Below are 23525 nucleotides of genomic sequence, written 5' to 3' on the forward strand. Positions count from 1 at the left end.
AATGTTTAATGTAACTAATCTGTAATGCAGTCTAGGCGCATCGTTTAAATTTCTAGTAATGAAAGAGGGGAAAGTTGCACAATTCAAACAATCGATCAATCACCAATTCGAATTCGGAAGCATAAATAAAGCGTGTCATATTCGTATTCACGACATCCAGTTATGTCTCTGACATTACACACCTGTACTTTTTCTGGCCGAAGAGACAGATGATGTCAAGGTTAAAATCTCTATAATCGAAACATCATGAGCTATGGAGCAATAAAGTTCATCAAAGTCAGCTACAATGTATGAAGAAAATAAGATAAAATAAAAACCCTTCTTAATATACCTAGTGGTGTGATCATGCCTTTCTCTTTTTTCATAACAGTCTCATGAAAATATGTTTCATACAATTATAAAATAATTTTAGACGTCAATTGATTCAGATTGATTCGAGTAGTTCACAAAAGCATGCTTCAGTGTTTATGTCACACAGTCAGCATCATTTTTCCAAACTAGTGCTTGACATTTGAGTTGCCTATTTGTATGAGAACAGTGATGCTAATCTAAAAAACCCTTCTTAATCCACCTAGTGGTGTGATAATGCCTTTCTCTTCTTTCATAACAGTCTCATGAAAATATGTTTCATACATTTATTAAATAATTTTAGACGCCAATAGATTCAGATTGATTTGAGTAGTTCACAAAAGCATGCTTCAGTGTTTATGTCACACAGTCAGCATCATTTTTCCAAACTAGTGCTTGACATTTGCGCTGCCTATTTATATGAGAACAGTAATGCTAATCTAAAATAAAAAAGCCTTCTTAGTCCACTTAGTGAAATTTTCATATATCTTGAAAAATCACCATAGGGGGGAGTACATGAAATTTTCGAAATCGAAAAAAAATTTTTGATGCCAAAAGGCTTAGAATTGCATGAAACGTCGAGATTTAGTGTCATCTCGAAAAAAAAAATTTTTTGAAAAAATCGACTTTGGGACTTAGAAAAAATATGAAAATTTTTCTAAGTCCCAGAAAGTTGATTTTTTCAAAAAAAAAATTTTTTGAGATGACACTAAATTTCGATGTTTCATGCAGTTTTAAGAGTTTTGGCATCAAAAAAAATTTTCGATTTTGGAAATTTCATGTACTCCCCCCTATGGTGCTTTTTCAAGATCGAAAATTGTCAAACCTTTACCACCGGGCAGCACCCCTTAAGCATGTCCGATTTAGGTCAAATTTTGCATGAAGGCTTTTTTCGAGGTGCTTGAACTTTTGAGCACTAGAACTTAACGAAAATAGAGGTGATCCCAAAATTTTGGCACCCATATATATATATATATATATATATATATATATATATATATATATATATATATATATATATATATATATATATATATATATATATATATATATATATATATATATATATATATATATATATATATATATATATATATATATATATATATATATATATATATATATATATATATATATATATATATAAGAGCGGTAAAAATCAACGTGTTTTGTCGGTTACGTCACTTATACAATTATATATCTGGAACCAAAAGTCACAACCATTTGATCTTCGAACTTGATCAACGGCCCGACAGTAGCTTTCAAACGAGCCCAAGTTTGTTAAAATCGGATCAGCCATCTCTGAGAAAATTGAGCGCGTTCAAATACAACGCTTTTTGTCGGTTACGTCACTTATACAATCATATCTCCGGGACCAAAAGTCACAGCCATTTGATCTTCGAACTTGATCAATGGCCCGCCAGTAGCTTTCAAACGAGTCCAAGTTTGTTCAAATCGGTTCAGCCATCTCTGAGAAAATTGAGCGCGTTCAAATACAACGCTTTTTGTCGGTTACGTCACTTATACAATCATATCTCCGGAACCAAAAGTCACAGCCATTTTATCTTCGAACTTGATCAATGCCCCGATAGTAGCTTTCAAACGAGCCCAAGTTTGTTAAAATCGGTTGAGCCATCTCTGAGAAAATTGAGCGCGTTCAAATATCTTCGAAAAGTGCACACACATACACACACACATACACACACACACACACATACACACACACACACACACACACACACACACACACACACACACACACACACACACACACACACACACACACACACACACACACACACACACACACACACACACAGACATTTTCCGATCTCGTCGAACTGAGTCGAATGGTATATAACACTATGGGTCTCCGAGGCTCCGTTCGAAAGTCGGTTTTTCCAGCAATTCTAATACCTTTCTATAGAGAAAGGCAAAACCCTTCTTAGTCCACTTAGTGGAATTTTCATATATCTTGAAAAATCACCATAGGGGGGAGTACATGAAATTTTCGAAATCGAAAAAAAAATTTTGATGCCAAAAGGCTTAGAATTGCATGAAACGTCGAGATTTAGTGTCATCTCGAAAAAAAATTTTTTTGAAAAAGTCGACTTTTTGGGACTTAGAAAAAATATGAAGTCCCAGAAAGTTGATTTTTTCAAAAAAAAATTTTTTCGGGATAACACTAAATTTCGATGTTTTATGCAGTTTTAAGAGTTTTGGCATCAAAAAAAATTTTTTATTTTGGAAATTTCATGTACTCCCCCCTATGGTGCTTTTTCAAGATCGATAATTGTCAAACCTTTACCACCGGGCAGCACCCCTTAAGCATGTCCAATTTAGGTCAAATTTTGCATGAAGGCTTTTTTCGAGGTGCTTAAACTTTTGAGCACTAGAACTTTACGAAAATAGAGTTGATCCCAAAATTTTGGCACCCTTATATATACAAGAGCGGTAAAAATCAACGTGTTTTGTCGGTTACGTCACTTATACAATCATATTTCTGGAACCAAAAGTCACAACCATTTGATCTTCGAACTTGATCAATGGCACGACAGTAGCTTTCAAACGAGCCCAAGTTTGTTGAAATCGGATCAGCCATCTCTGAGAAAATTGAGCGCGTTCAAATACAACGCTTTTTGTTGGTTACGTCACTTATAGAATCATATCTCCGGAACCAAAAATCACAGCCATTTGATCTTCGAACTTGATCAATGGCCCGACAGTAGCTTTCAAACGAGCCCAAGTTTGTTCAAATCGGTTCAGCCATCTCTGAGAAAATTGAGCGCGTTCAAATACAACGCTTTTTGTCGGTTACGTCACTTATAGAATCATATCTCCTGAACCAAAAATCACAGCCATTTGATCTTCGAACTTGATCAATGGCCCGACAGTAGCTTTCAAACGAGCCCAAGTTTGTTCAAATCGGTTCAGCCATCTCTGAGAAAATTGAGCGCGTTCAAATATCTTCGAAAAGTGCACACACATACACACACACACACATACACACACACACACACATACACACACACACACACACACACACAGACATTTTCCGATCTCGACGAACTGAGTCGAATGGTATATAACACTATGGGTCTCCGAGGCTCCGTTCGAAAGTCGGTTTTTCCAGCAATTCTAATACCTTTCTATAGAGAAAGGCAAAAAGCCTTCTTAGTCCACTTAGTGAAATTTTCATATATCTTGAAAAATCACCATAAGGGGGAGTACATGAAATTTTCGAAATCGAAAAAAAAATTTTGATGCCAAAAGGCTTAGAATTGCATGAAACGTCGAGATTTAGTGTCATCTCGAAAAAAAATTTTTTTGAAAAAATCGACTTTTTGGGACTTAGAAAAAATACGAAAATTTTTCTAAGTCCCAGAAAGTTGATTCTTTCAAAAAAATTTTTTTTTTGAGATGACACTAAATTTCGATGTTTTATGCAGTTTTAAGAGTTTTGGCATTAAAAAAAATTTTCGATTTTGGAAATTTCGTGTACTCCCCCCTATGGTGCTTTTTCAAGATCGAAAATTGTCAAACCTTTACCACCGGGCAGCACACCTTAAGCATGTCCGATTTAGGTCAAATTTTGCATGAAGGCTTTTTTCGAGGTGCTTAAACTTTTGAGCACTAGAACTTAACGAAAATAGAGGTGATCCCAAAATTTTGGCACCCTTATATATATAAGAGCGGTAAAAATCAACGTGTTTTGTAGGTTACGTCACTTATACAATCATATATCTGGAACCAAAAATCACAACCATTTGATCTTCGAACTTGATCAATGGCCCGACAGTAGCTTTCAAACGAGCCCAAGTTTGTTAAAATCGGATCAACCATCTCTGAGAAAATTGAGCGCGTTCAAATATCTTCGAAAAGTGCACACACATACACACACACACACACAGACATTTTCCGATCTCGACGAACTGAGTCGAATGGTATATAACACTATGGGTCTCCGAGGCTCCGTTCGAAAGTCGGTTTTTCCAGCAATTCTAATACCTTTCTATAGAGAAAGGCAAAAAAACCGTTCAATTCTAAGTTTTATTTTCTTTCTTCTTATAGTCCAAAAAGTTCTTTGTTAAAACAAAGCTTCTTTGTTAAAACTAAGCACAGAAAATAGTCATTGGGTGCGGGGGGGAAGGAGTGAGAATGGACATGACGGGTGCGATCTATTTTCTATAGAAAGGTAATAGAATTGCTGGTAATTATTTTTTATTGCTGGATCATGTATTTTTTTTCCTTTGATGAGAGGCGCTTTCGCAGTTATCTAGCGAATGAAGGGAGAGCAGTGGTTCGCTATTCATGCTCCCGTCCATTGGTTCGGCATCACTGTTATTGGCGGAACAATCGTTACTTATTTCACAGGCGTTGGGTATGTTGTTAACTAGAGCTAATAAAAGTCATTTTCATTGACCCCAAATACACAAAAATGCCAAGAAATTTCGGTCACTCTCAGCTTCACTTGCAAACTATGAGAACGAAATCCATGTCCAGTCAATTACATAAGCGGTACAGTAGTTTCAAAATTGTATTTTTTCTTTCATTTGCCTTTTCAGTCATTTTCGCTGTCCTTTGGTGTAGTTGTCTCCTTGTCCAGTTTATCACATGGCTTACCATTGTGAACAGCTTTCTGGTAATATTGACATGTGGCCATCTGATTGTCATAGGTAACAAGTGATTTGCACGGAATTCTTGTATCTTGACCGAAAGTCACATAAGAATGTTTGGCCTCTTCAAGCGCATGCGTAACAACCGTACGCCATTTAGAAAACCGGAGAAAAAGTTCTTCCACTTTTCTTTTTCGATAGAGAGAATCTCTCCGTATTGGGACATGGTTTTACGAATATATGGATCGATGATGCTTGAGGGATGATCATGCACACGCACTTCTATAGCACTATCTTCCATATATACTGAAATGTTGTACTTAATGTTTTCGTGCTCTACATAGTGCACATAGTTTATGTTTATTTGCGAATTGAATTGCATCCAACTTTTTATAAAACTAGATGTAAACAACATTATTTGTCTTATTACATTGAAGTAAATGCACACGGTTAATGTCTAGATGCAATTGCTCCTTAAGCAAACCTTCAAGTTCTCGTATCGAAGGTCGAATTTTGCACTGCCTGAAGTCAAGAATAATTTTATTCTTTCGTGTCGGCGGTAGCTTTTGTTCGTTTGGTTCACTCATTTCGAGATCGTTCTATTGTTCACTACACAATACTGTACTTGGTTTCTTGGTTTTGGATGAGATGTGAAAGCGAACTGAAAGCTAACAAGGTTGATCAATTTTTAAAGGGTTAATGCGAATATATCCGGTTCGAGAGATGTAGTAATGTATGTGACGCAACTGAAAAATCCCAGCGTCTTCTAATGGTTATTTGATAAGCTCACAATACTAACGACCGAGGAATAAACCGAATCTTATAAATGTTTTATTTAGACTATTTAAATGACAAAAGCAAGGCATTATAACACCATTAGGCTAAATCCTGATAAATTGAAATGAATCGATCTAATAGTTTTTGAGATAACGGGCTCACCGCAAAATAAAAGCCTTTTGCGGCACGGGTCGTACAATCTACAATCTTGCACTTACAACGGTAATTTTTTTCACATGTATGAGATATGTATTATTCGATGCTTTTCAGTTCATTGAAATAAAACCACTTTCACACTTCCTAGAGTAATCATAAAATATGGCTACTTTTCTCGAGCCGGAAGGTATTGAGCCCCTAAAATGTTAGAGGTAAAACTCCCATGTTTTTCCCTAAAACTGAGTCACTGATTTCGTAATTTTTGTTTTGTTTAAAGAAACAGAAGGAGACAAGTCAAGAGTATTTGATGTATAAGAATAGAGGAAGGAAACTTAGAACGGGCAAAGTAACAATTTCAATGTTTGTAAGTTAACTTTTATGATGATGTGCAAAAATCGTAAACTTAGTAAACAAAGTGAACCGATTTCTGCCGAGCAATTCGAACCGATGACACTCGAGAAAATCAGATAGAACACATTAAGCAATCAGATTAATCAAGACTCTCTCTCTCTCTCTGTCATCCAGGTTTTCGCTTATGCATTATTAATATTTTACTACTCACTTTGATTGTCGTGGTAATTGAAGGCACACAGCACATTTTGGGGTCCTGGCAGTGGCCGCAAGTTTTCGGCCTGTACAGCTTCCGCGATACACACGGTCCCAATCGCAAACGAGAAGAGGATGTTCGTTGGACACTCCGGCATTCGTGGCCTTTCTGTAAGCAGCACAACACAAAAGAGATAAATTAAACATTTATTTTCCTACTACTTCGAGTGTGTGCGACAAACGGAGCAAAATTATTTGTTAATTACTGATTCCAGCAGTAGGAAAGGTAATTATCCCGAAACACTAGAGTATACCGTTCATCACGTTTGCTTCACACCGCCTTATTAATCACAGAATTGCGCTCCGGGCACTCACCCTTCTACGATGTTCTGGTTCTCCCAGTAGCAGCAAACTGTTGGCCACGGGATAGTGCTGTTGTCCTTTCGAACCACCAGCAGCACCTATTCCAAAGATGCCATCCACGTGCTCACCGGCCGGTGCTACCTCGCCGTAGTTGTTACCGAGGCTGTAGTAGTTATTGTCCTGTCGGTTGCATTTGTGGTTTTCACAGAGCCGTACGGTGCTTAGCCTCTGACAGCCGGGCGTAGTGGTGATGTTCCTGGTGGATACTCCAATTCCGCAGCTTTGAGAGCACGGTGACCACAGAGTTGTGGATGAATTATAACAGGTTGCATTCACTGTGTTCGTGTTCGTGTGGAGTACATGTGCGAGATTGAGTGGACCGGCGTGTAAATTACGTCAGCAGTTTCGAGAATAGCGTGTCGCCATCGGAGGGAAAAAAAGGAAAAAAATATAAAATGCTTACTATCAGACGTTTATCACGGTGACGTGACTGGAAATTGTTGTGTCATTTAAATCTCGCCTTTTCGGACCAAACCTTTTTCGTACCGTTGACCAAAACTGGACCTAAATGTAAGTAAACAGACCAACAGCGATTCGAGGCAAACTTGTCCGACGCAGCGCCGAAACGAAAGCGGTAATGAACATTTCAAAAATGGAAATCATGATAAGTAGCTCTCTCGTGTTCACAAAACTCACCCACTTTCCAATCCCGGCTGGGTTGGAGCGTAAAAGGGTTGGTTAAAAAATGGGCCAACTTTAAAAAATATAGCTGTCTGTGCGACTGACGGAACAAAGTGTTTGGTCACGTTCAGCATGAAAATTCACACGGCAAGATAGAGAGAGAAAGAGTGAGAAGAGGCACCAGCTTTACCGAGTTTCTTATCCATCGCTCACGGTTCCACCGACAATGGCAAAGGGTCAATGGAAAAAGTGTTACTTTGGAGTGGCATTAACATTACTTTTGCCTAGACGTTGCGTTTACCGGTCAGAGCGGACATCTTTTTTTATTTTTCGGCAAGGAACTTTAACATGACACGAAGAAAAAAACAAAAACCCTCATCAGCATATTCATGGAAGTTGAAAGGGTGGGTGCAGATTTCAATCTGACTTTCGGACAGTTAGCTCTTTTACATTGGAAAACTTTTCCCTCTGGCAAGTTGGATTAAGGAAACGAGCTGTTTACATTCACACTCTGGAAGGGTTGTAACCGGTCGGAAAGCTAGATTCAACAACCATTCTGGTCAAGTTTTTTCAACAGATGGATTAAAATTCCGAAAGTTTTTCATTCAAGACCAACAACAGACAGAGGTATCACCTTTCAAAGATTGTTCAACATGTCACTAAACTTGTAAGCATGACGAACAATGGCAAACATGATTTCTAATATTCCAGGGAAGAAGAATATGCGAATAGTAAATGAAGTAACCTCAATAGTTGCTTCAGTATTTTAATTTATGTTTTCTGTCACATTATGGAATTTTGCTGAAATATTGGATTCACTTTTTCCTTGTCATTTTTCGCAATTTTGAAAGGCTCAATTATTTTTCGAAACACAAACTAAACAAAAAGAACCCTACGCAGCGGTCGATCTTATTTACACAGATCAATATATCATCAAATACTTACCATCGGTGGTGGGTTGCTCGCAAAGCCACACCCGGCAGCAATGGTCCGGAAGCTCCACTAACCGCGGTCCCACACAGATAGCCGTATCGTTGGGCGGTGGTAGGTTCTCGTGTGGACACAGGGTCGAACATGCGTGTCTACCGTTCTGAAATGGATACGACAGTGAGAAATGAGTGTTGCCGAAAGGATAAAGTTAAGGTCAGAAATGAAACAGAATTTTGAAAATTTTACTTCGGCTGATTAGTGATTAAGAGTGTGATGGGAAAATCATGGTCAGAAAAAGTTCATTTCATTAGCACTCGGTTCAAGAGATTTCCTAAAAAAATGACTTGTGAGATTTCCATACATTATACAAGCATCCACCAAACGCTGAACCTCGGAGTTAACAAGTAATTTTGAGTATAAGCAAAACCTAATGAAGAATTTTCACCCACAGGAATATCGCTGAAGAGATAATCAAAAGGAAGAAGAACCTCTGATGATATTTCGATGCTAAATTTTCACTAGGCTTCAGTTCGACACCGAAGTGATTCGATCAAGAATTTATTATCAGATTCTTATTAGAGATGGTCGGGTTACAGGTAGTGGTATCCGAAACCCGACCCGAACCCGAACCCGACGGGTACTAGTAGGGTTCGGGTTCAGAAAAACAAATGTTTGTCGGGTTCGGGTGCGGGCTCAAAAATTTAGTCGTTTCCTTCGGGTTTGGGGTGGATACGGGTGGGGATTTTTCTTTTTTATCGGTTATCCGTCGGGTTCGGGTTTCCAAAGAAAAAAAAATTCTCGGGTTCGGGTGAAAGTTTTTTATTTGCGATCGGATACAGGTTTGGATTCAACAAATTGTTCACCCGACCTCATATACGAAAACCATTAGCTAGAGTAAGATCTACTGTGTCTGTTCGATAAATTGACCGTAAGGATGAGATAAATAGGGTAACAGAGGTATTTTGGCCCACTTTAGGATTGATTTTATTTTGGCCCACTTTATAAAAATATCCACCAAATATTGTAATATCTTTAAAAACCCCTTCCGCAATAGGTGATTTAATGTGATTAGCTTCAAATTGATGCAAAGTGAGTTACTTAACATCGATAAAATCCGATGAAATCGATAAAGTTTGTAAGGTGGGCCAAAATATATGAAGTGGCCAAAATACCTCTGTTACCCTATAGGTGCATTTTCAAAATATTTTATTTTGCGGTATGGCTTCTTAGAGCCGATGCGAGGATATTGTATCCGATTTATTACAGTTTGTTGATTTGAAGTCAAGTAATCGCAAAATAATACGGCGACTTCAATGTCATTCAGGGGTTAGCCAAACTTTGTGCAAGGGCACATAACCGATTTTGATATTTTTTCCATAAATACGTTTATTTTATAGGCAATATACATAAGGTTTTTTTCGCCATGGCATCCACAATACATAGTACTTTAAACCTAATAAATTTCGAATATCATATTAGTATGTTGGTATTCATTAGTTAATCTAAACACTGTTTTTATCAAGCCATTTTCTTTTTTAAATTACATTGAATAAAATACATTCATTTTGTACATGACCCTATAACTACTTCAGGTTTGTTGGTATCAATTCATCACTTTTATTCAATATCATATAGTTGGCTATTGGTTGAAATCATGGAAGAGAGAACAGTCTAACATAAAATAAAAATCAAATTGGAACTCCAATGGACTTGATGAAATGATAAAGAAGTTTCGTGTAAGGAAGGTCACGACAAGCAAGAATGTCGCGAACTGGGACATTGGATAGACTACCTTGGGTACGCAAGGAATTTATTAGTTGAGATCTGACATCACGAAACTCCACGCATGTCCAAACAACATGGTCAATATCGCGGTAACCTTCGCCGCAAGCACAATGATTAGTCTCGGAAAGTCCAATTCGAAGGAGATGTGCATCTAACGTGTAGTGATTGGACATGAGTCTGGACATCACACGAATGAAATCTCTACTCACATCCAGTCCCCTGAACCATGCCTTTGTCGATACTTTAGGAATAATTGAGTGCATCCACCGACCCAGATCATCTTTATCCCAAGAAGCTTGCCAGCTGGCAAGTATTCTTCGGCTAGACGCGCTATAGAATTCGTTGAAAGCAATCGGTCTCTCATAAATTTCACCCTCAATAGCACCACGTTTGGCTAAAACATCGGCTCTTTCATTGCCAAGAATGAAGCAATGAGCCGGGACTCAAACTATTGTGATTTGATAATTATTGTTCAATATGTCGTTCAGGCACTGTTTTATTTTGTCCAAGAAAAACGGTTCATTGTTGCCAGCAGCGTTTGAGCGAATGGCTTCAATTGCACTCCGGCTATCTGTGAAGTGAAAATAATGGTTTGGAGATAATGTAACGATTACACACAAACTATAATGAACTGCTGCTAACTCTGCCATATAAACAGATGCAGGTTCTTGAACCCTAAATGAGACCGAAACATTATTGTTGAATATACCAAACCCAGTAGCCCCTTCAATTCGTGATCCGTTCGTGTAAAATATTTTCTCAGAGTCAATATGACTGAACTAACTTGAAAATATTTTTGGGATTTCCATCAAGCGTAGGTGTTCCGGGATTCCACGCACTTCGCGCTGTATGGATGTATCGAAAAATAACGTTGAGTCAGGAACATTCAGGAGGCTGTCACGGATAGAAATATATCTTGATGGGTTGAGCCGATTTTGATATGTTTACGTTTCGTCTTTGACTCATCGGTGCATAGCGGTTCAAATTGAACTGCTTTATGCAAAACTTTAATGTAATAAAATAGAATACAATATCTTTGCTTCGGGGCTAAGAAGTCATACCGAAGAAAAAAAAATTAGACATAGCTGTTATAGCGACACGAAAACTCGACGAAATTGCACCTATATTCATCTCACCCTTAAGGTCAATTTATCGCACAGAGACAGTAAATCTCACTCTAGCTAATGGTTTTCGTATATGAGATAACTACTGGAGCCATTGCTCAACATGATAAAATGTATCATTTTTGCGTTTATCTCATAGAAAGTCTTTGCAATCACTGTGAAAACTGTAGAAGGGCTGAGTGTCATAAACCATTCAACTCAGTTCGTCGAGTACGCAAAATGTATGTGGGTGTAGGTTTGTATGTATGTGTGTATGTAACAAAAAATGTGCACTCGATTTTTTTCGGACACCGCATAACCCAATTTCTTCAACTCAGATTCAAGTGAAAGGACCATAACCTGCTATTGAATTATATCCTGATTCGACTTCCAGTTACAAAGTAACTGGGTAAACTGTAAAAAAAATAAAAACGTTCACTCGATTTTCTCAAAAACCGCTCAACCAATTTTCACAATTTTAGGCTCAAATTAAAAGGTCTTACAATCCCATACAACCCTGTCAAATTTCATCCGGATACGACTTTCGGATATGGAATTACAGGCTAATAAGTATAAAAAAATCATTTTCAAGAGAGTAGATAAATAAATGGTAAACGTACTAACAGTTGCAAACATCGGTTAAATTTCACAAATCTATTGGAACCAGTAAAATATTTCCAAATAACTATTCGAAGCTCTCCTCTGTGTATGTATAAAACCACTATAACAATTTTCAATGTATTTTCTAACTCTCATTTATTCCGCGTGTGATAGAATATGTTTATCGTCAATAAGTCAAACTTTAGTGTAAATGCACCGTTACGATTCTTGAAGTGAAGCAGAGAAAGTTGAAAAATTCGCACAATCGAACTACGAATACGAATTATTAGCGTATTAATTATATTTAGAAGTGTGAAGGAAACATGTCAGTTTTATGACTAGCGAAAAAAAGGTCCCAAACTTTGCACTCGGGACAAGTGCCCCCTTCGCCCCCCCCCCCCCTTTCTCCCCTTAATACGCCACTACCTAAAGTGTTCCATATCTTTAATGGAATGTTATTCGTATAATTGCAAGAATTCGCACTTCTTTCGTGTTTGTTTTACTTGATTCCAGTGATTAAATAATTAAACTCCTATTGATGTTGTGGCCCATGAACACAATTATCAAAAGATTAAAACCGGTATAAATAAACAGCGAACTGACTAACCATATTTTAGTTTTTGTTCCACCATTCTCATCACAATCCGGGATTGTGGTTTTTGTTAGTGTACTTAAAGAAAAAAACTTCTTTAATCCACCTATTGGTGTAATGATATTAAATAAATTTTCAAAAATATCACTCGAAGATTCTGCCAAGAATTTTTTTTCATACTTGAATAAAATTAGAAGCTTTCTTTGGGTATGAACTAACATAACCTTTTCAATTTGTTATGTAGTCACTAAATGACGCAATGTCAAGTTATGTCAAGTCACTAAATGGCGAAATTTTAAACGCACTTTAATATCCGAACCGGAATTAGAATGAAATTCAACAGCAAACTATATGACCTTTCATTTGAGCCTAAGTTTGTGAAATCGATAAAATCATCTCTAAGATAATTGAGTGAGTTTCGTTTCAGAGTTCCTGACCACTATTTCCGATACTTCCGGAACCGGGAAGTGGAAATCGGTATAACCAAAATCGGTTCCTTTTAAGTAAATGAAGTTCATTTTAAGTAGATGAAGTCCAAAAGCACAAATTTATAACAATGGTTTCTTCTTTTAGTTTTTTGAAATTCTGATCATTATATTTCGACATAAAGCAACGGAAGAACTCATTTTTTCAATTAATGAACTTTATCATGAGTCTTGCAAATGAAAATAAAACATCTTAACTGATTTTGTTATTATATTGTTATTATAAGTTTTAACTTTCAACTGTTTTCATTTGTTAAATATCTGAAAATAATAAAAATTGTTATACATATCAACTGTTGATATACTTGTGTAATGATTTTGTTATGTGCATCTGATCGGGTGTTGCTTGCAATTTCATTATGGTTTTCAAAGAAGCAATGAAGTTTGACACTAAAAAAGACGGGTGGGTAATGTCAGAGACATAATTGGATGTCGTCAATACAAAAACAATTTACATGTTCCTTAACACTTCCGAATATCAATTAGATGATCAATCGTATGAATTATGCAAGCAAAGAAGGCTTCACTTGATATCGATTACTGTGAATTTCACACAGCGAAAAGTGCACAAATCAAATCAAACAGTGCTAGATTTGCACTAAACTGAGGATATTTACCTTCGATTTGCGAGCAAGATATCCTAATAGTTCTTTAGAAAACTTTTAGAGCCATTAGAACGGCTGATTTTGTGTAATGCTCTCCACTGTTGTTTTTTCACCAATGCAAATTACTGGCAGCTGTGACGTAATCGCTCTTGACGAAAGCGAAACTAGTTTTGCAAACGACACAAAATACATTTGCTCGCAGTGGCGATAGAATCCCAACTGATCCAATTTTTGTTAAAAGGTTTCTTTTTACGTGATTTCGTCTGTAGCTTTTCCACTAATGGGTGGTCCTAACGGCTATAAAAATAGCGGCATACAGAATTTTAATTTCGATTATTTCATTTCGGATTTGCATTTCATTGGAAGAAACTATCCGGATGCTGTACGGCATTCATTCCTGCCTTTCAGAAGGACCAATTTGTGGAACTCACTACGATATTAAACACTATTCGGAACATTTTCTCGAACGATTTGTTGTACAGCAGCAGATATTTTGTCCTCTTCCTCAGAACGCGTTCTGATTGGCTGGTGTTGACATGGGTCAAATGAGACAGGTTTTTCAATAGTGTAGTATTGAAATACTTCAATGCTTTTTCTATACACGCTTAAGTAGAAAAATTTCGATTCTATTGGTAGTTAGATTATATAAACCCTTTTCACAGATCACTGAGCTATAAGCTTTAAAAATACGGGAAAGGCAAACGCGCCTTGTGAATTATTCTCTTTGATACTCGTATATACCAAACATTTCAGAAAAGTTTAATTTTGAATAATTGAAGATTATGTCACACAACTGAATATTTTATAATAACATTGTGATCATATTTCCGATGGCATGTAGCAAAAATTATGTTAATTCGTTAAATACAACAAGAGATATTCACGACCAAAAACTCATCACTCAGAGGGTAAATTTTGAAAAGGCACCCCATAGTAAAGTAAGTCGTATTCACGACAAAACCTGTTCACTTCTGGCTATTCTATTCTGAAAGCATGTGAATAGTTTCATCCAAATTAGTGTTCATGAAGCTACCCATTTTTGGAATTGCTCATTTACTTCCGAGTGTACTAAAGACTCCAAATATTAACATTAATAAGATAGTTCTACTTCTCTAGTAAATAAGACAAATGCTCTTCTACTTGCAATTTCAGGTTCTGTCTGCTCCTAATTCTTATATTTTTCTCTTACTATCCAATACTGGAAAATAAAAGTCTTGCTCTGTCAGACTTATTAAAATCAAAATCCTTTTTCTAATCGTTCTTTTTGTTCTTTTTATTTATTTATTTATTTAAAGAAGACACACGTTTTATTACTGAACTTAAGTATCGCTCATTTATTACGATAACATCAACGGAAGGTCGAATTTCAGGGCGAAGCTATTGTGTCTATCCTAGTTCGGCAGCAGAAATAATTCGTCATGAATTTCAAGTGAAAAATTTGTCATTAGCTCGAACGCAACCACGTCTAATTAATCTCTTGGCTTCACGTTACTGGATCTCATCTGCTATGATACCAGTGCAGTAGCCCGAGAAACAACGACACTCCGAAAGGGAAGCTAGCCGGCAAGGAAAATGAGAACCCCAATAATTAATTCCCTGCCTGGTGAACTCCTAGAAGACCTACCCAGTGCACTGAGAATCTATTGACGGTCACGGTCTTCATACATAGTGGCAAGGAAGAGAAACGACTCGCATAAACTCTTCTTCAACTGCGCCTGGGCGAAATCAACCGCCGAACATCGCCGGAATCTAACCGCAGTGATGAAAATAATCATTAGTTCAAATATTTGCGTAGGCTGAAATGAAAACAAAACTGAAACAGACTGAAAATTTAGACGAAGGTTTGGTAAATTGCTACCGAGATCAGCTGCAAACCGCTCGGAATGTATATTAAATATTTTACAAACAAACCCCAAATTTAAAGCATTCAACTTTCATTGGTTGGCATTTCGAGAATTGTGGCGGTACTTTCGAATCAGTCAATTTTGCTACATCCATTTCTTGAAATAACATTTGCGGAAGATGAGTATCGATCGAAAGAGTGTGGAAAAAATCAAGCAAACAGTTGAAAATGTGTATCATCAAAATTTGCTTCAGCGATTTCGGTGGTTACTTCTCACCCCAGCATTTTTGGTCCAATCAGAACAAACATACCTTATCTTTGTTCGCACTTGATTGACTCTCTTTCTCGAAAAGCAAAGTCAATACGTTCACAATTGGCTTTCCCTTTTTACATTGCAGTGCTACCGGAGCTTTCCTTACATGTCGTCAGTTTTTTGGTGACTTGACGAAAGGGTCTAATTGGTTAAATCGCTAAAAAAAATAAGGCGATCATCATGGATCTCCGTGCTAGTGCCTACTCAAAAAAAAATAATGATTATGACGCCTCCTGCAGTTTGCGGCAAACAATTAGTAAGAATGCCTGTCACAACCTACACACTCTGTCAAATACTTCGGCTTTCTGGAATCGATTAACTCAAGTAGGCCCTTTTACCAACTCAGCGTGGAAATCTTCTAGCCGTTCGTGACAGCAGGCACGGACCAGAAATCACACAAATAGGCAAATTGGAAAATCGCACCCCGAAACGAGCAAACAGCCGGAAATGGTTCGTAGCCTTGCACGGAAGAAGCATGACTCGTGAAAATAAGAACCAAAGTGTAATGGAAATTCAATTACCTGACAGACGCATTGTGTTCGGCAATCCAATTTGAATGTTTCACCGTGAAAGTATGTCCTATTTCCTACCGTACAGCTACCTGTGGGAAGAAAAGAAGAGTTGCGGAGTGCTTTAATGTGTTGTAATGCAGAAATTTCATTATGAAGTCGGTGAATGATGTTAGTTATTTCGGACTCTGGCAAAGGATGGTTTGACAAAATTTGCAACCCACTTACTGTATGATTTTTCTCATCCATTCATAGTGCATTTCATAATTTTAGGCTTCCATTGCCGAATGTGTCGATAATAGAAATTTCTCCATCTCCCAGTGTATAAAGTATTAGAGTAAATGTAGTATCATTTCCAGTAGCTAACAAAAAAAATCCTTTTTCTACAGAAATATATTTGAATTCCATTTCCTTCAAATGTATTCTCATGAAACAGAGTAGGTTTTATGCGGTACATGATAAACAGATGGTTTTCCACAAGAGCCTCCCCTGAATCAGAGCATTGGCCAAAGATAGCAGATCACGCTCTCGCCAAAATTTTAGGATCAATGGTGAAACTGGAATAGAGGCGAGTTCGGTTACTCTAGGTATGTATTACTGAAAGCACGCAAATTACCTAACGGAAGAAATCACTTTACCACGCAACTCAAAAGTCAATAGCTCTATAACGTCTCTATTCTACTGGATGGAAGTGTGGAATCCACATTGAAATAAGATGAAAAACCTCAACCGACAAACATATTTGAATACGGGTTTGAAAATGACAAGGTAGGTTTGAAGAGTTTGACAGTTTCCGGGAAGTTGTTTAACCAACCAGTATGTATTTTAGAAGTAGTCGATAATGTGCTTTATCGGTATACCGAGTGTGCCAGTAAATAATGCTGGATTTTTCTTATTAAAACACTTGTTTATTGTATGTAATGGGTTCAACTTTACTAGAAGTAGCTGCCTTTCAAAGCTATGTATTTTTTGCACTTCTTCGCCAACTCACGAACACTTCGTCGAAAGAACAATTCATCTTTTGAAGCCGTGAAACCATTTTTCAACATCATCAAAAATTATGGAATTCTGCTCTGAAAAGTGCATGAGACTTGATTTACTAAAACAAATGATAGTCGGAAGGGTCCAAGTCTGGGAAGTTTGGTGCGTGAAACTAAAGTTCCCATCTGAGGCATTGCACAGTGGGGAAAAATGGACCAAAAACGCGACGATTTTTTTCGAGTCATGATACAGCTCACCACAAAGCATTTTTTTGGTGTAAAATGGTCAGTAAAATCGATTCCATGTATTTAGCAGGACCGCACGAAATGCTATCATGTTCATTTTACCCCAAGTTCCCTTGTTATACTGCATTGTATTCAAGCTTAACTCTATAACATGAAACCGAAGAACTTCCAGAAGAGCGAATAGAGTGTTTCCGATGTAAAAAAAAGTTTAACAAATCGATTGCACACAGTTTTATTGACAGCAGAAAACTCGTTGTACCGTTTTACCCCATTTCTTTTCTAGTTATAATATTCAGTTGAAATATGATCTACAATCCAAAAGCAGATCCAACACGATCTATCATTATTGGTTAATATTATGTGCAAAACATCTGTGATCCAATTAAACACAATGTGAATGACAGTACTAGCCTGTTTAACCCGTTTTACCCCAATTTATATCATAAGTCGTATTTTTGGTTAAAGTTTCTTTCGCATACCGAAAGCAGGATGGTTGCGGTTGATGAAAATCAACAGCCTGAAAATAGGAACACAATTTTTGTCGTGAATACGACTTACTTTACTATGGGGTGCCTTTTCAAAATTTATCCTCTGAGAGAGTGATAAGTTTTTGATCGTGAATATCACTTGTTGTATCTAACGAATCAACATAATTTTTGCTACATGCCATCGGAAATATGATCACAATTTTATGATACAATATTCAGTTGTGTGACATAATCTCAAATAATTCAAAATTAAACTTTTCTGAAATGTTTGGTATAAACGAGTATCAAAGAGGATAATTCATAAGGCGCGTTTGCCTTTCTCGAATTTTTAAAGCTCATAGCTCAGTGATTTGTGAAAGGATTTATATAATCTAACTACCAATAGAATCGAAATTTTTTAACTTAAGCGTGTAAAAAAAAAAGCATTGAATTATTTCAATAGTACACTATTGAAAAACCTGCCTCATTTGACCCATGTCAACACCAGCCAATCAGAATGCGTTCTGAGGAAGAGAACAAAATATCTGCTGCTGTACAACAAATCGTTCGAGAAAATGTTCCGAACAGTGTTGAATATCGTAGTCAGTTTCACAATTTGATCCTTCTGAAAGGCAGGAATGAATCCCGTACAGCATCCGGATAGTTTCTCTCAATGAAATGCAAATCCGAAATGAAATATCGAAATTAAAATTCTATATGCTGCTATTTTTATAGCCGTTAGCACCGCCCATTAGTGAAAAAGCTACAAACGAAATCAGGTAAAATTGGATCAGTTTGGATTCTATCGCCACTGCGAGCAGATGTATTTTGTGCCGTTTGCAAAGCTAGTTTCGCTTCCGAAAAGAGCGATTACGTCACAGCTGCCAGTCATTTGCATTGGCGAAAAAGCAACGAAAAGAGGACAACGGTGGGGAGCATTACACAAAATCAGCCGTTCTAATGCCTCTAAAAGTTTTCTAAAGAACTATTAGGATTTCTTGCTCGCAAATCGAAGGGTAATATCCTCAGTTTAGTGCAAATCTAGAACTGTTTGATTTGATTTTTGCACTTTTCGCTGTGTGAAATTCACAGTAATCTAGATCAAGTGCAGCCTTTTTTGTTTTTGCGAAAAAATGTGGAAAAGGGGAATGTTTACATAATTCATACAATTGATCAACTAATTGATATTCGGAAGTGTTCATTAACATGTCAGTTGTTTTCGTATTCACGACATCCAGTTATGTCTCTGACATTACCCACCCGCCTTTTTTCTCTATAACTTTAACTTTAACAACTTTTCAAATCAAAGTACATTGATCATGTTACTGCGAAAATGTTCAAAGAGTTGCATAAGCCACTGCGTGTTTTCAACAAAATGTTAGTATAATATAACCAATATGTTTTATCAGTAATCGATTCGACCAGACTCCTTTCAGAATTCAGTAAAATTTTACCTCAAAACTATTATAAAACCTTCATTGACAATTATAAACCAAAAAATGTATTTGGATCGCTGAAGTTTTTTACGTAATATGGACCAATATTGATAGTTCGTATTGGATCTGCTTCCGAATTGTAGATCAAAAGGCTCAATTAAAAAATTTAGGCTCTATTGAAAATAATTGGGGTAAAACGGTATAACAAGAGTCGTGCGGTTATTGAATTAATTTGTAATCTTATTTTTAGGGCCTTCTTCGTAATATCAATCGATTTTCATCAACCGCAATCAGCCTGCTTTCTATACCTGCTCCATTCTGTACCATCTGCTCATTCTGTACCTTTTTCTGCACTCAATTGTGCCAGTACTTGATTTACTTGTTTCCCTCATTTCTGTACTTGGTTTTGTACTTTCTGCACTTGTTCCTGTACCTTCTTTATTTTTTCCTGAACTTAGCTTCTGTACATGTTCCTTTTATTTCTGTACCTGTAGCTGTCCCTGTGAATTTCTCACAGCTCAAAACTTATCTTTGGATGGAAATTATTTCGAATACTCTTAAATTAGAATAATCGAACGACCCTCATGATTGCTCGAGATTAGTGAAGTAGAATGGTAGAGTGTTCTGTAAAAATGAATCATCTGACAATTGTTTTTGTTTCGATCTCAACATTTTTCCCAATTCAGGTACACACGTACACAGCAGTTTTTACCTGCTCTAGAAAGTCCCAAATAATTCAAGCAAAATACAACAAAATCAGTTTGACGGTTTATGAGCAAGAGAGTGAATCATTCGAATAGGTAAAACATGTCGATGAGTTCCCAAATCTCGGTTCAATCGATGTAATTTAAAAACAGAAGACAAACGGGATGGTTCGAGTACATTGGACGAAACTGTTCATAATTACTCAAATGCAAATCATTTGAAATTTCGGAATGCTCTGGGTTGATATAATTCGAATCGCGTTTGGGCCAATTGTAGTCGTTTGGACTCAAATAAATAATCGAACTTGAAGTTTGGAGCAATTGAAATTTTCGAGAAAAATTTACACAAAATCCCGTCCAAAAAATCATTCAAAGGTATAGCACGGGAAATGCTTATGAAACATTTAAACCGTAAAAAAACAGAAAATATCCTTCTAATTCGAATGGAATCGTTCCAAAAAGTAGAGAGCCGAACAGTTTTGGTGCTTGAGTTAACGGTCTTAATTTGAAGTGGCAACTGAGGTGTGCTGATCCTGTTGCCTCAGTGCATTGTGAAAGCAATAATTATATTTATCAAGAAGATACAATTCTGGAATTTCAGGAAAACAACGAATCATAAAAAACGTTAATCACTTTCTTTTCTTATAGTCGTTTTATAATTTGACTTCATGGTATTGAACCCAAATTTATATATCGGAAAATGGAAACCTGTATGCTGTTCATTTGGCGCCCTTACTTAATCAAACATGTGATTCGAAATAAAGAAACACGTGAATCAAGTAGGCTCAGTGAAATTTTTGCACAAATCAGCTCGTTTGGCGCCAAACGGTTTTATTAATAATCTAGTATTCATATTTTGCTCTCCAGCGGGCAGCAGCATTGCATAACTCGATACGCGTCAAACAATCATCGGAGATCTAGCATGCATTGAGTGGAAAATTTCCAATTTTAAACGAACTAATTTTCTAGTTTTTCTCTACTTTCCCGAATGATTTTCCTTATGTACTATAGCCTAAAACCTCAGCATTAACGTCACCTTTCGAACAAAAAAAAATCATTTTAAGATCGACCCACGCATACCAGAGAACATTAACAGCACACACAGCATTCTGTTCGTTAGCATTTAATTTCCCCTGGTTTGAGAAGATCGTTGTACTAAAGACTGTCCCAGAAAGTATGGACGCAACAAAAAACCGCTGCCATTTCGCAATGGTTCAGAATCTGTCAATTTTTATGACTGCGTCCTGTTTTTTACACTCTTCTCTAACCACAGTTGTTTATTCGTTTTCATTAGTTTGTTTCAAAATGCGTGGACTTTCAGCAGAACAACGTCGAAAAATTGTGTACAAATTGCGCACAGAACGCGGACTGTCTCTGAGAAAGATAGCAAAAATGGAAGGAGTAGGTGAAAAAGCCGTGCGAAATGCAATAGGAAGTTCGGTGAGGATAACACCTTTGAGGATAAACCGAAAACGGATCGAAAAAAAGGTCCTGCTAACCCTCAGTTGGATAAACGTATACTGAAGGCGTTCGAGCAAAAGAAGGAGGTTTCAGTTCGGGATGTGGCCAAAAAAGTGGGCACTTCGAAGTCAAATGTTCTTCGTGCTAAAGAACGTTTGAATCTTCGAACCTATAAGAAGCAGAAACAACCAAAACGTAGTCCGAAACAAGAAGCATTGATAAGGCCAAGGGTTCGAAAACTGTACAATACGATTCTTGCTGGAAATTTGAACTGCATAATCATGGACGACGAAACCTACGTGAAACTCGATTACAAAACTTTTCCCCTTTTCACTACTAGAGTTTTAAACGATTTTTGATGTCGATTATCCCATTTCGGATTTGCATATTTCAAAATAAACATCAACTATCAAGATGCTGAACAGGATTCACGTCTGTCTTTTAGAAGGACCAAATTGTGGAATTCTCTTCCTTATTAAGCACAGTTCGGAACATTTTTCTCGAATGATTTTCGCACAGCGAAAAGTGCATGAAGCAAATCAAACTATTTTGGATCTTCATCAAACTGATGATTTTTACCTTCGATTTGCAAAGAAGTAATCTCAATAGTTCCTTAGATCACAATTAGAGCTATTAGAACGGCTGATTTTATAAAATGTTGTCCACGTTTTGTTTTTCGTATTCTTTCTCTCCAATGTAAACGACTAGCATATCTGTTGTATGATTTAATCGCTCTTGTTTGAGTTGAAACTAGCTTTGCGTACAAACCGCAACACATCCGTTCGCAGTGCCAAATGATGAGAAACTGGTTTAATGCGTCTTCTCGGCTTGACGACCGGAAGGCAAATGAGAACTACGACCTAAGCGTTTGAGGTAGTGATGGGCGAGCGCTCACGAGCCGTTCATTTGAACCGACTCATAGCAATGAGCGAACGAACCACGGCTCTTCAAAATTGAACCGCGGCTCTCAAGCAGAGTTGCCATTTTAAAATCTGCGTTTCAACTTGGAAAATCTGTGTGCCTGTGTACGCCCAAATTTGATTGCGTTGTTGGTTAAACGAAAATCTCGGTTGATTTTTCATTAGGGCGTATAAGCAAGTGACAGTTTCTCTTTAATCACTCTCTCTCTCGATTATTGTGATGTGATTGAAAAGATTTTCTTTGATATCACTATTCTGTTTGAAAGTCGAAAGTTTCGGGTATCATTTCATACAAAGAGTTGAGCGATAAACGTGGAAACCGCTTGGTATTAATAGAAGAGAAAGTAAACAAAGAGAAACTGTCACTTGCTTAGACGCCCTTTTGAAAAATTAACCGAGAAATGTTTTCTAATGAAGCTGTCAAAAATACATAGGAACATTCATTCAGCAGTGAGTTTTCAAAGAATTCTGTCGTAATAGGAGAAGAAAAATAGATTTTTTTCCAAATGGAATTTCAACTAATTTATTTCAATATCCCGCTTCCTCGCACACGGACACCTCTAGTTGTGAAACACAATTTTAGATCGCCCATACCGCTCATGCAATTCCGTGGCTCTCACAATCACTCTCTCGAACCGCTTCTCCACATTGGCGTTTATTGAAAAAGAGCCAATGAGCCGTTCAATTGAACCGGCTCTTACGAAAGAGTGTTCGGTTCAGAGCCGCTCATTGAAATGAGCCGTATTGCCCATCACTAGTTTGAGGTTTTTAACCACGCAGAAGGTGCACTCTCCGATGCCGCTGTTTGAATGCATCTTCTCGCCCCGACGCCTGCTTCTATCCAACGCACAAGAAGAAATGACCGATTTTCGACAACGGTTCCCCTTTTATAACGTTCAGTTGAAGATACGTGCCTGACTACTACAAAATCATCGTCCCTGCGCGAAAAACCCAAGCGAAAAGTGTCGAGTTTTCCGCGTTGTTTTCAAATTTTGAGAAAACGTAATATTTGAGTTTCTTGCGGTTATCACACACTGTTCAAAATATTATCCTAAATTC

The 23525-nt window shown here is 37.2% G+C and overlaps 1 protein-coding gene across 4 annotated transcripts in view; it reads right to left on the minus strand.

The window, feature by feature from the left end:
- The window catches only part of LOC131435937 (uncharacterized), a 316170-nt gene that overhangs the window by 33209 nt on the left and 259436 nt on the right, over nucleotides 1–23525 (minus strand). For all 4 annotated transcript variants that reach the window (XM_058604244.1, XM_058604242.1, XM_058604245.1 and 1 more), the window contains 4 exons: nucleotides 16265–16344; nucleotides 8433–8577; nucleotides 6819–7141; nucleotides 6460–6612 (listed from right to left, as the gene is read on the minus strand). In XM_058604244.1, the coding sequence (XP_058460227.1) occupies nucleotides 6460–6612; nucleotides 6819–7141; nucleotides 8433–8577; nucleotides 16265–16344 (701 nt within the window). The remainder of the gene's footprint in view (nucleotides 1–6459; nucleotides 6613–6818; nucleotides 7142–8432; nucleotides 8578–16264; nucleotides 16345–23525) is intronic.

Source organism: Malaya genurostris, chromosome 3, assembly GCF_030247185.1.
Source record: "Malaya genurostris strain Urasoe2022 chromosome 3, Malgen_1.1, whole genome shotgun sequence".
In the NCBI taxonomy this organism is placed as follows: Eukaryota; Metazoa; Arthropoda; class Insecta; order Diptera; family Culicidae; genus Malaya; species Malaya genurostris.